Source organism: Fukomys damarensis, unplaced genomic scaffold (genome assembly GCF_012274545.1).
Source record: "Fukomys damarensis isolate Sample0158 unplaced genomic scaffold, DMR_v1.0_HiC HiC_scaffold_37, whole genome shotgun sequence".
NCBI classification, from domain to species: domain Eukaryota; kingdom Metazoa; phylum Chordata; class Mammalia; order Rodentia; family Bathyergidae; genus Fukomys; species Fukomys damarensis.
This window is the reverse complement of record NW_022900949.1, coordinates 40796967-40810205: the sequence shown is the minus strand read 5'-3', so window position 1 is coordinate 40810205 and position 13239 is coordinate 40796967. Positions and strand designations below refer to the sequence as shown.

Sequence of the window (13239 nt, the reverse complement as noted above, 5' to 3'; positions counted from 1 at the left end):
CGGGCGCGCAGCGGCGAGACGGGCTACGTGCCGCCTGCCTACCTGCACCGTCTGCAGGTGAGTGTGTCGGGCTGCGACCACCGCCCCGAGCACCGACCCGGGATCCTTTGGCCCTGGAGGCCTATCCCCAGCACCCAAGGACTTTGAGTACCTGACTCCGAGACCCAAGGACTGTAGGCACTGAGACCCCAGGGTCGAGCAACCCCTACAAAAGACCAGGCCCTGACATTCATTACTAGAGCTACAAAAGCTTAACTCTGGGACTGTGACCCCTTGGGACGTCAGACACCTTGGTATAGGAACCTGTATCTGAATAGATTCTAGAGTTAGACCCAAAGACTCCAGTTACCAAGTCCCCAATACCTCAATCCTTAATATTCCTGGATCACTAGAATTCCACACTCCCCACCACCACCACTGTGGAGCGACTCTTTACCGCTGAGGCCCCCAATATTGAGAAGAGGCCACTTTAGACACCACTTCCCTAAACACCTCCAGGTTCTCAACACTTCTCACCCTTGGACCCTGGACCCTTAAATGTCCTCATCTTGGTGACCCCTAAACCCTGAGATCTCAGTGTCTTTGACTGTCCTGTGCTCAGCCACTCCCTAACCTCTTAGCAGGAACCTCTGAACCAAGGTCTCCATCCCCCGCTGACCCTCCCTAAACTGTCTCTTCTGTTCTCCCCATGTGTCAAGCCCTGAGTTTGCAGGCTTCTTTCCTATGAAATCGAGAGACTCCTTTGACCCTAGCCTGGCGTGTGTCCTCTTGAGGATTCCCCTAGTCTGATGATGGCCCCATTTCCTTCCACTGGAGGTTGCAGTCCCAGTTCCTATTTCCCCAAGAGCAGCCCTGTTACAGGGGCTGGGGTCACCATTTCTATGTCTCCAATTGGTCTCTTCTGACCACAGGGTTCAGAGGTGTTCTCTACCAGGCACTCCTGCCCAGTCCTAGTCTCTAACTTTAGAAAACATTCTGACCTAGACGGGTTCATGATAGAAATAGCAAGATAATCTGCTTTTTGCCAGAGGGGATGGACCCTCAGCCCCAGCCCATCTAGAAGCTCCTGGGGTTGGGCTGCTAGGTCTGGAGTGAGGAGCCCTTGGGGTGGGGGAAGGACCTCACTGGTCCTACCTCTTCCCCTACTGAGCATAGGCCAGAGGCAGGACCAGTGAGGCTGGGTGTTTGGGGACGGCAGAGAGGCTGCCATCTTTTCTGTCACTGTGTTTGGCTTTTTTCTGCGCGCTCCTGTGTCTTGGTTTCTCGTGCATCTCTGTCCCTCTCATTCTGACTCTCCACTTGGGTGTTTTCCTTTCTGACTACCACTCTGTCTCTGGCAATGTCATTCTTCTTTGTCTCCCTCTGCCTGCCTCCAGGTCCCTTCCTCCAGATCTGTCTTATTCCCTTTCTGCCCCCTTTTCATCTCTTGTCTCCCTGCATGGTAGTACACCCCATGCTACCTGAAGGGCTTTGCAGACTCTGCATCCATCTGCCTGGCCCCATTAGGGAAGCTTCTCAAACCAGTCTGAAGTGAGTTCCCTCAGCTCTGAGGCTCCTTGTATCTGATTGAACATGGGTGCTGGGGTTGAGGGAGGGCAGGGTGACTGGTCCCCTGAGTTGCTGAGAATGAGACTTGAACCTGGAGCCTTGAATCTCTTGTGTCCTCCCTTTACAGCAGACATAGAGCTACTTCCCAGGGCAGATCTGAAAGTGACTGGAACATCTTGGGAAGACGAATTCTGACAGCAGGGATGGGGAGGGGAGGTCCCCTTGGCTTATTATCAGCACCTAGAGCCTTCACAGGGCTCTGCAGGGACTGGGCTGTTCTGCGGTGTGACCTTGGTGTTGTGAAGGATCAGCAGGATCCAGAGTGACTGATTAAGGATTCCAGACACTGGAGGCTGTTTGGCATCTCAGCCTGGGCTCTGAACCAAGCCCAGTGATGGAATAGGTATGCAGTCCTGGCTATAGACTGAGGCTCGCTGGGCTAAGGGTTTACTCTGGACCCCAGGTCTCTAGAAGCATCTGAGCCAAGAATTTTATATGGGATGAAGTCCTGACTGAGGCCCTGTGTGTAAAACGGCATTCTGGGGCCACCTGGTGTCCCTGCTTCCTGAGGGATGCTGTTTGAAACCCCATTCAATGAATCTCTGTTTAGCTTCAACCTAGGCTGGGTCGGGGCTGAGCACCCCTGCCTGGGTCCAGGTCTGACTGGTCACCTCTTGCAGGGTCTAGAGCAGGATGTCCTCCAGGCCATTGATCGGGCCATCGAGGCTGTGCATAACACAGCCATGCGGGATGGTGGCAAGTACAGCCTGGAGCAGCGTGGAGTCCTCCAGTGAGTGCTGGGGAGGTGGGTGGCTTCTCTAGGGAGCATTAGAGATGTGCAGGATGGGTTTGGGGTAGCATGGGGACCACAGTGGTAGAGCATGGGGAGATGGTGTGTGAGGGCTAGGCCTGTGAGGTCCCAGTCTCCCATAAGGCACCTGTGAGGACTGTGGGTATGTACAGTGCTCTTTGCCATAGTCTTTCTGTTTCCCATAAGGAAGCTGATCCACCATCGGAAAGAGACCCTGTCTCGTAAAGGTCCCTCAATCTCCAGTGCTGCAGTTATGACCGCATCCACCAGTGATCATCATTTGGATGCTTCTGCCGCTAGGCAGCCCAATGGGATGTGTCGAACCGGGTTTGAAAGGCAGTACAGCTTGCCCATTTCTGAGCATCTTACGGCAGATGGATCCCTCTACCAGGTATGTGGTGAGGGCATCCTAGAGAAGGAGGTGGATGGAGCTTAAGGCTTCATCCTGAGGCTCAAGAGTCTACTTGGATCAGTGATATAACCAGAGCCATAGCCCTGCCTGCATCCAGAGCTTGGAGCACCAGACAGCAGCCTGTCCCCTCAGATCCCATTTCTGTCCTTGCAGATCCCACCCCAGCCTCGCCGAGCCGCACCTGCTACACCACCCCCACCGGTGAAACACCGAGATCACGAGGCCCTGGTGGTCTCAGGGAATGGTGAGAGGCAGGGTGGGGGAATTGGGGTGGGGTACCCTGGGCTTGGAATGGCTACTCTGCCCATGTCAGGCAGATGGGGGTTATAGGCTTGGGAAGAAGATAGGGCCTCTGTTTTGGGCATTTGGGCAGTTGGTCTTGATAGGGACACAGGGCCTAACTAAGGCACTGGGACCTGTGTTGAGTGATGGGGCTCTGGGGTAGGATGGACGAGGGCCCCAGGGGGCAGCCTTAGTGCAGCATCTGTCCTTTGCTCACAGGTGGCCGCACCACCACACCCTCCGGGTGTAGTTCAGTGTCCAGTGGCTCTTCGGTCAACAGCACTTCTCTGGATACGCTCTATACCAGATCCAGCCCCTCTGAGCTGGGCCTTGGCTGCTCACCCACGCCCCCACCAGTGCCTCGCAGAGGCACCCACACAGTGTCCCAAGCCCTGCCCTTTCCCTCCAAGGCATCAGCCAGTGAGTCCCCTACAGAGGAGGTGGTGGTTCATACAACTTCAGCCCCTGATGACTTGGAGTCCCTGGGTGCACTGAGCCTGGGGACCACAGAGGAGAAGGCAGTGGCTGAGACAACTGTGCCAAGGACCATTGGGGCAGAGCTGATGGAGCTTGTGCGGAGAAACACCGGCCTGAGCCACGAATTATGCCGTGTGGCCATTGGAGTCGTGGTGGGTCACATCCAGGCCTCTGTGCCAGCCAGCTCACCTGTCATGGAGCAGGTCCTCCTCTCGCTGGTAGAGGGCAAGGTGAGGGGGGAGCATGTCCAGGAGCCTCCCCTCAGGCCATCCTGCTAACCCCACCCCCATCCTACGCACATACATGTGTCCAGCCTGTATGTGACAGGTATTTCTCAACTGCAGCTCTAGGCTTTCATTAGGCTGGGTGCTGGGGATGTTTGAAGTGATGCAGGAAGAAGAAAGCGAGGAAGAGCATCTGATGCAGAGGCTCAGCCTGGCCTAGGGCCATGACCCAGGGCTGAGTGTGGCTTGCTGGGGAAGGGGAAGGAGGCGTTGTGGCTGGCATATAGGTGGAGAGAGCAGGTGTGAGAGAAGCAGAGACCTGGAGTAGGTGGCAGTGAGCCCAGAGAAGTCCTCTCTGGCCACAGGAGGAAATGGACTTGGCTGGGTATGAGCCAGTGCCTTGCTGGCCTTAGCGGTGGTAAGAATGTAGGCTTGGAAAACGAATGGAGATCTGTCTGCTGCCCAAATGAGAGGGCATAAGGCATGTGGGTACTGTGGGATTCGTGCAGGGTGCTGGCCAGGAGCAGAATCAAAGGCAGTGAGCCCATACCATGTAATGAGAGCTGGCTGGGCCCAGGGTCCCTCTGTAGGGCTCCTCCTGCAGGTCTAGCTTGGGTGGTGGGGCAGTGGCCAAGAGCATGCTGTGCTGGGCACAGCAGCCAGTGCCTCATCAGCAGGTTTGAGGAGAATGTGCAAGGTGGGAGATGATGGGCCTGCTGCCACTGGTGGTAGATGGGACTGTGGAGTCTCGATCACATTCAGGAAGTGATGGAGTCCATGCCCTTCTCATGAAGGTGTTTATCTGGGTGCAGTGATAGGCAGGTTGTTGAGAAACCTCCCACCTAATGTAGAATCCTATCCCGGGAGGTCATCAAGAGTAGAGTCAGACCCCTGCCCAGTGTGGGTCACACAGGACTTGAGCTTATAATGTAGGCCCAATGCAGTGATCCAGGCCTTGAGGGCTTCCTGGAGATGGTGTGCTGAGCCATGCTTTGCCCTTTCTCCCCAGGACATGAGCACAGCCCTGCCCTCTGGGCAGGTCTGCCATGACCAGCAGAGGCTGGAGGTGATTTTTGCGGACCTGGCTCGGAGGAAGGATGATGCCCAGCAGCGGAGCTGGGCCCTGTATGAGGATGAGGGCGTCATTCGATGCTATCTGGAGGAGCTGCTGCATATTCTGGTGCGGGGTGGGGGCCACACACATCCCCAGCATGTGAGCAGTGCACTGCCCCACCCCACACCTTCTTCATCCTTAGGAGTCTTCCCTGCACACACATGCTCTTACTTCACTGTGGCCACATAGCCAGCTCACTGGGTGACGCACACTTCCTCCTTCCTACAGACTGATGCTGACCCTGAAGTTTGCAAGAAAATGTGCAAGAGGAATGAGTTCGAGTCTGTCCTAGCCTTGGTGGCCTATTACCAAATGGTGTGTACCAGACGGAGGGGAGGGGTACATGGAGGTATGCAGGTAGATGTGGAGGTTCCAGAAATTCAGCACACGGGGTCCTCTTCCAGGAACACCGAGTATCACTGAGGCTGCTGCTCCTCAAGTGCTTTGGGGCCATGTGTGGCCTTGATGCAGCTATCATCTCCACGCTCGTGTCTTCTGTGCTGCCCGTGGAGCTGGCTCGGGACATGCAGACAGACACGCAAGGTAAGGTGGGTGGGAAAGTGTCCTGCCATCGGGAGGGATACCCCCATCTGCAGGGGTTCCTGCTGTCTTCAGGACTCTTGACTGCCTCTCTCCCCACCCCAGACCACCAGAAGCTCTGTTACTCTGCGCTCATCCTGGCTATGGTGTTCTCCATGGGGGAGGCAGTGCCCTACGCACACTATGGTAAGAATGCAGATTGCTGGCTTGTTGACTGCAGGCCACAGAGGTGGTATAGCGGATCACCAAGGCTCACAGGAAGCCTAGGAATCTGAATGGCATAGGGGGAGGGACGAGACTGTAGCCTTGGCATGTGCCCTCTTCTAGAACACCTGGGTACACCCTTTGCTCAGTTCCTGCTGAGCATCGTTGAGGATGGGCTGCCCCTGGACACCACAGAGCAGCTGCCTGATCTCTGCATGAACCTGCTTCTAGCTCTCAACCTGCACCTGCCAGGTGAGGATAGGACCTGACTGGGAGGGGCTGAGAAGATGCTTTGCAGGCTGTGTTTTGTTGTGTCTACACCCTGTCCTTCCTCAGCACCTGACCAGAATGTCATCATGGCTGCCCTGAGCAAACACTCCAATATCAAAATCTTCTCTGAAAAGCTGCTGCTGCTTCTCAACAGAGGAGGTGAGGGCCCCTGAATATATATGGGTACCACTTGCATCTCCTGTGCTTCCATATTTCCCTCTGGGGTCACTCTGGGACCCAAGCAAAGGCTACACTAACCCCATGATCCCTGCATTTTAGATGACCCTGTGCGTATCTTCAAACATGAACCACAGCCACCACACTCGGTTCTCAAATTCCTGCAGGATGTTTTCAGCAGCTCTGCCACAGCTGCCATCTTCTACCACACAGATATGATGGCGCTAATTGACATCACTGTACGGCACATTGCGGACCTCTCACCCGGAGACAAGGTGCTTGGAGGTTGCCATATGGGGCTGGAAGCTGAGTGGAAACTGAACCCTTTGCGGGGAGAGGGGGTGAAGTGTGACACTGGACATGAAACATGAGGGGATAGGGCTGCAGAGAGGTGTGGGTGGGAGGCCACCTGGAAAACAGGACAGGTATGAGGAAGGAGGCAGCTATGAGGCTATCTAGATGGGGTGTCTGGGGAAAGGCTCAGCTGAGAGCATGGGAGTTGAAGACAGTACATAGGTTACACACAGCACCTTATGGGGGGCAGCAGCCTGGGGGATCTCAGAGGAAGGCGAAGTGATCTAATGACACCCCTCATGGGAACTGGGTGCCTGCGGAGTGCAGACAGACCATTGCGGTGAGAAAAGAGGTTGGGTTTGGTTGTGCTGGATGGAATCCAGCGGGATTTGTCTTAAGCCACTAAGCAGGTGAAGTCTGACAACGGGTGTGGGGAGAGCTGAGGGGAGAATTCTTGGGAGGAAAACAGAATTGTGCATTGATAATGTCAAGGTGGGGGTGACGCCTGGTAGACATTGGGCACTAAGAGCATGAGGGAAGCGGAGGGGAGCAAGTCAGGACTAGAGAGCCACTTCCGGGCTGTCTGTGCAGCAGTGTGATTGGAAGCCATGCCAGTGTGATCACTGAGGAAATGGGACTGAAGGGCAGGGTCAGCAGGGAGCCTGCCCTCTCCTGGGCACTGCAGGGGCATGAACAGAGGAGCCGAGGGAGGAAACCAGGCAGGCAAGGGCCCAGAATGATGTTCAGGAGGAGGGAGGTCAGGAGCTTCATCTGGGAACTGAGAATTGGCCATCAGGCTTGCCGTACAGCTATCAGCAGTGACTGACAAGTGAGGTTAGAGGAGTGGAGGACACAAACAGAAATTTGGAAGGGAATTTGAAGTTACTGAGGAGTGGGAATAAGGGAGGCTGGAAGCAGTAAACAGAGGCAGCTCTTGTAAATTTTCTGGGAAAGGGAGTAAGTAGAAAGAGATGGGGGCTGGAGGGAGACAGGGGGGTCAGGGACAGTGTCTTGTGCCTGTCCTGACCATGAGCCAATGGTCACGTCACACTGGTCACATGAGCGCATGGCATGTTGGGAGTGGGGACCTCTTCAATTCATTCTGCTGGGGACAGGTGAGTTGTGGGTGCTGAGAGCAAAAGATGGGGTTTCTGAAAGATTGCTTCTGTGTTTTCCATGAAGCACAAGGCCAACTGGCCAGGCAATTTAGGTATGGAAGACAGAGAAGGTGGGCGATGCTGGTAGAATGAGGTAGACAACAGCATGAGTGGAGTCCCTACAGAGCCACATGGCCGTCTGAGAGTTCATGAGTGAAGGTTAAGGGCTGCACACTGGCTCTGGCCTTGTTGATTGCCTAGGCATAGCATTAGGGGATGCTGCTGATGGGAGATTCTGGTACTGGTTCCTCTATCCAGAGGTAAAGAGAGGAACAAGGGATGTTGGAGGCTGAGAGAACAAGTGCTGCTGTCAGGCCAGTAGGTTGAGAGTCTTAGGGTGTCACATCTTGGGGCCTGTTGGAATTGCTTGCACTAGAGGTGCTGGGAACAGAAGTTGGGAGAGAGGGTGTTGGAGATGGGATAAGGGACTAGGATAAGATGGCCAGGTCTTGGAGGTCAATCAGATATAGGATATTCAGGAGAGAGGAATTGAAGAGGGCACCTATATTTCAAACCTGTGCTCCTCCCCCGCAGACAAGGTCTTTCTATGTGGTTCAGGCTGGCCTGGAAGTCATAGCAATCTTCCTGCCTCAGCCTCCTGAGTGCAGGGATTATAGGCATGTACCGCCACACCCGGTTTTGGCCTGTGCTATTTGCCAACGGCAGTGCTCTTTCATGAGATAGAGAACATGAGAAAACCTTCAGTTTGGGGAAGAGGGGGAAGATTGAGTTTGATGGTAGCTGTGTGGGTTTGAGCTCTCTGAGATATGCAGACAAAATAAACAGGCAATTGGATATTCTTGCCTGGAGCTCACAGGACAGATCTAGAAGTATGAGGCCAGGTGACTGTTTGAAACTGTGGGTATTTATAAGCTCTTTCAGGGTGAGAGAGAGGCAAGGGTAGAAGCAGAAGGCCTCCAAATGACAGATGTGGCACATCAAGTCCTGAAGGACTGGCAGGACTTCCAGGGTAGGCCCCATTCTGGGACTCCCTGGGGCTGGGAAGATTCATTCATTCACTTATACAGCAACTGTTGAAGGCCAGTTCTGTACCAGGTATATTCTGGGTGGTGGGGACGTAGCCCTGATGTTCACATGGTACGAGCTCTTCCTTGCCCTGGGTCCTTGGAAGATAATGGGTAGTTCAAGTCTGGTGGCAGTTGCAGTATCTCCCAGGAGTCCTTGAGCAATCCTCTTCCTGCAGCTGCGCATGGAATACCTTTCTCTGATGCACGCCGTGGTCCGCTCCACACCCTACTTGCAGCACCGCCATCGGCTATCGGACCTGCAGGCTACATTGCGGCGCATCCTGACTGAGGAGGAGACCTCACCCCAGTGCCAGATGGACCGCATGATTGTCCAAGAGATGTGCAAGGAATTCCCAGTGCTTGGGGAGGCCCCCAGCTAACACCTCTCCCCTTCCCTGCAGCTCTGTGAAGGGTGCAGGGGACTTGGGGGCTTCACCCTAAGAATGTTTTGAGGGGCTAAGTGGATAGAAGTGCCCTGATTGGGGCCCCCACCTCAAGTAGATCCAATTAAAGAGATTAAGTGTAGGATTGGGGACCACAGTCTGGGAGATCCATGGGGGCAGAAGGAATGTACAGGTGGAAGCCCCTCTGTCCCTGGTAGCCTGCCTCTTCAGCATGCCTCGCCTCTGCCTCATACCCACCTGCATTCTCAAGAGTCCTGCTGCTGTTCCATGCTGGGCCAAAGCCCCATCCCTGCGCGCCTGGCCTGTGTCTGGGCCTCTGCAAGCCATGCCCTTAGGGTGAGGGGAGGTGCCACTCACCAGCTCTGCTCTTTGCCTTAGCTTTGCAGTGAGTGCTGCTCATGTGCTCTCTCAAACCCCATGGGGGTCAGTTGCCCCTTGCTTTTAACCCAGGAGGCCTTGGCCAAGCTGCTGCTGTGAAAGTGGAAGATATCCAAGAATATCCAGTCTTTGAGACACCATCCATTCCGGCGCTTCATAGAACGGGATGGTAACATTGAAAGTCAACAACAGAATCTATTTTATCTAAAAATGTAAACTGAAAAGTCGTGTATTTTCCCATGTGCTGCAGCTCAACTTTGGAAATAAATCAGTGGCATCTGGAATCAGACTTCCCTGTATGACCCTGGTGGTGGCGGGGGAAGAGGGTCTCAGGACCCTGTCATCTGGCTTTTACCAATTCTGTAGCCTGAAGAGGTGACAGACTGGATGGCCTGTTCCAGCCTCTGTTTCTTGAGCTGCCCTTCTGGTCCCAGTTTTTTGCTTTTTTCCCTGGTACCAGGGATTGAACTCAGGACCTTGTGCTTGCAAGGCAGGCACAGTGCCACTGAGCTAAATCCCCAGTCCTGGGTCCCAGTTTTGCAGGTGGCTATACCTCCAGCCACTCTTCTGTGAAAGCCACCCCTTTCTTCCCTGTTGAACTTTCTTCTCCTGCGTATTCTCAAATGAAACAAGCCTTCTCCCAGCTGTGGTCTCCCTGAATATGTGGGCCGTGTCCAGCTTTGCTTCCTTTATCACTAAGTCCAATGCAATCATTTTGTAACCTAGAAATGTGGTCATTTTTTGAAGGTGAAAGAGTCTGTGTATATGTATATTTTCTTTCTTGCTCGCTTTTTAAAACTTTTAAAATTTTTATGTTATCCCATTTTCTCCCATCCCTACGTGCAAAGCTTTGTTTCCATTTTTCCTTTTTTTTCTTGTACCTTCCTTTCTCCCACCCTCCTCCCTTATTCCCGTTCTCATTCGAACACTTTCTTCCCATTTCCCAACACCCATTATACATTGCAGTCCTCCTTTCTTTCCTCTTTCAGTTTCTCACGTCGGAGAAACAATGCAGTATTTAAATATGTGTCTGATTTATTTCACTTAAGAGCATGGTCTCAAGATCCATCCATTTAGCTATAAAATGTCTGAAGCTCATCTTTCTGGCAGAGTAGAACTCTACATCTTATCTACTCATCAGTTGATGGGCATTTGGGCTGTTCAAGATGTAGCTATTACAAACTGCTACTATAAACATGGGTGTGCATATGTCGCTGTGGTAAGATGCTTTTAATTCTTTCAAGAAGATAACAAGAAGAGGTGTAGCTGGGTCAGTGGAACCTCTAGTTTTAGTTTTTAAGAAATCTCCACACTGATTTCCACAGTGGTTGTACCAGTCTGCATGCCCACTAGCAGTGGAGAGGGGTTTCTTTTTCCCCACATCTCCTCCACCATTTGTTATTGGTTGATTTCTTGACAGCGGCTCTTTTGTGTTTTGAGACAGGTTCTCACTAAGTAGTTCAGGTTGGTTCTGAACTCATTTGGTAGCCTAGGCTGGCCTCAAACTTGCCAATCCCTCTGCCTCAGCATTCTGAGTGCTGGGAATACAGGACACCACCATCACACTCAGCTTTGGAAGAGAATGGTAAGGGTGTAATTAGCTTTGCAGTCCTATTTCAGAGTGACCAGAAGCCAGTTTGATAAAACTTCATTCTCTTCGTGGGCTCCCAGATTAGCAAAGAGGCTGTACTAGAAAGTGACAAATACCAGGATCCACCCTAGGTGGACAGTGGTCCACAGTGGGGAATCAGTGCTCTTCACTCCTCAACACCTGCTCATCAGGGCTGTGACTTCTGTCACAATTTTTCCCCTTTCACTGGGTGCTGAAGGGAGGGAGGTACTCTATCCCAGCAAGAGTCTCAGAACAGGCAGCAGAGGAGGTGCATGTTGGAGCCCCAGCAAGCAGGTATTAAGCAATGGCAGAACCGTTTGCTAGGGAACCCTCTGGAGCGAAGTGCAGAGACCTGTGGGCGATGACCCTCTGTAGCCACAGGCTGTGTGGGATACTGAGAGCACAGGCCCTGGGGGCACAGCCAGATTGCTCCTCATCCTGGAGATAGTCTGCAGTCCATTGCTATGCAGCCTTCAGTCACAACTCCTTTGTCACTGGGGTACTGAAGTCAGGCAACCATTACCACACGAGAGGGCAATTCAGTGAAAAGCACAGGTACTTGTGAAGCTGAGGCAGGCTTGTCTAGCACCAACCATGATTTTCTGTTTTCCCTGTCATAATACACACCAACCTGGTGGGAAGAGCAGAGCTGTGCTTTGGTATCTTTTCAAGTATTGGCACCGAGGATAAACAGTGTGTGTCCACTTCTGCAGGGTTGTCCAAGGGACCCTTGCGCAAGTGCGTAAGGGATACACAAGTTGTAGCTGAGAAAGTTATGTAAATGGTAGGTTTTTGTAATTGAACTTGCTCTGATAGGGTCAGGGTCAGGACTCCAAGGCCCCTCAGCAAACACACTGATGATGGTGTCACAGCACAAAATTAGAGCCACAGAGGAAAACTGATTAGAGAATTCCTCTGATTAGAGAATGAACTGCCATTGAGACATACCTGGGACTATATGAAAGGTTGTAAATGAGGGTAAGGAAGATAAAGGGTATAAGAGCACAAGCCACTCAGAGAGGGTTTCTGGGTCAAATCCAGAAGAAACTCAAGCTTGGTGGGGAAGGGGGCTGGGGCTGGTTTCTATGTCAGCAGTGCCTGCAAATAGGTATCTAAAGGTGGGATGTGCAGAGGGCCACAGCTGCACTTGCACAAGAAAACCCCAGAGTGAGCAATAGAGAAGAGAGCATGTGCTGGCCCAAGATAGTGTCAGTGCCCAAGATACAGACTGAGGCTCTGAAGTGAAGACTTTTTTTTTTTGGTACCGGTGATCCAACTTGGGTCCTTGTGCTTGTAAGGCAGGTGGTGGAACCACTGAGCTAAATCCCTAGCCCAAGACTTTCTTTTTAATGGAAGAATAACATACTGTGAAAAATACAGTGTTCAAAGACTACTGTGGCCATGAAAATGCTAATATAAACACACCCCAGGCAAAGAAACAGAGTATCACCTGTCCTCAAGTCAATCGCTCGATCTCTGGTTCCTTCCTCTTCCCCAGAGGGAAACCACAGATAAATTTTGCCATGGAATCTGCATATGTCTGGCTTGCCACACACTACTAAATGTTTGAGATTCCTATGTCATAGTACGTGACTGCAGTTTGTTCATTCTCAATGCCACACAGGCAGTACACTCATCCATCCATTGTATCCAACAGTAGCATTGTTACACATATCTTCTTGCTCGAATGCTTTGTTTTGGGGGTATGTTCCCAAGACTAGAATTGTTTGCTTGCTGGCAGATACTGCCAAATAGTGTTGGTTGCAGAGTACTATACCTCTACCAATGCTCCTTCAGTAGGGTCTGAGAATTCCACCTCCTTTAGTCTTCCTCAAAACATCACATGAGGGCTGGGGATTTAGCTCAGTGGTTCTGCCACCTGCCTCGAAAGTGCAAGGACCTGAGTTCAATCCCTGGTACCAAAACAAAACCCAAAAACCTAAAACTTGGTATGGCTGAGGTGTTCCCCTGGGGTAGAACACTCATTTTTCTATGCACAAGGCCCCAGGCTAAATCTGCAACCTGCACTACAACACACACGTATACATACACATGCACTCCAGAACCTGCTGTCATTTTTACTTTAGCTTTTCTACTAGAATGGCATGTGTTCTTAAATTTGCATTTCCCTGATGACTAAAGAGGCTGAGAACATTTTCATTAGTATACTGGCAATTTGGATATTTTCTTTGTTAATACACTTACTCAAATCTGTTGTTCATATATCCTTTGATTTGTCTTTTATCAATATGTTTGGGATATGAGTCCCTAAGGCTTTCACTGTTGTTTGCAGTACTGGTAATTAAA

General features: G+C 52.0%; 1 protein-coding gene across 1 annotated transcript; it reads left to right on the top strand.

Annotated features, from left to right (window-relative positions):
* Positions 1-3: 3 nt before the first annotated feature.
* Nckipsd (NCK interacting protein with SH3 domain) lies at positions 4-8918 on the top strand (the record flags this gene model as incomplete). The annotated part of the gene is made up of 13 exons (XM_010615659.2): positions 4-57; positions 2229-2338; positions 2546-2750; positions 2925-3015; positions 3273-3760; positions 4764-4934; positions 5097-5183; positions 5273-5411; positions 5514-5594; positions 5736-5864; positions 5949-6041; positions 6162-6334; positions 8715-8918. Coding segments are annotated over 13 exons (2025 nt in total), but the record flags the coding sequence as incomplete, so codon positions are not given.
* Between the last annotated feature and the right edge of the window lie 4321 nt (positions 8919-13239).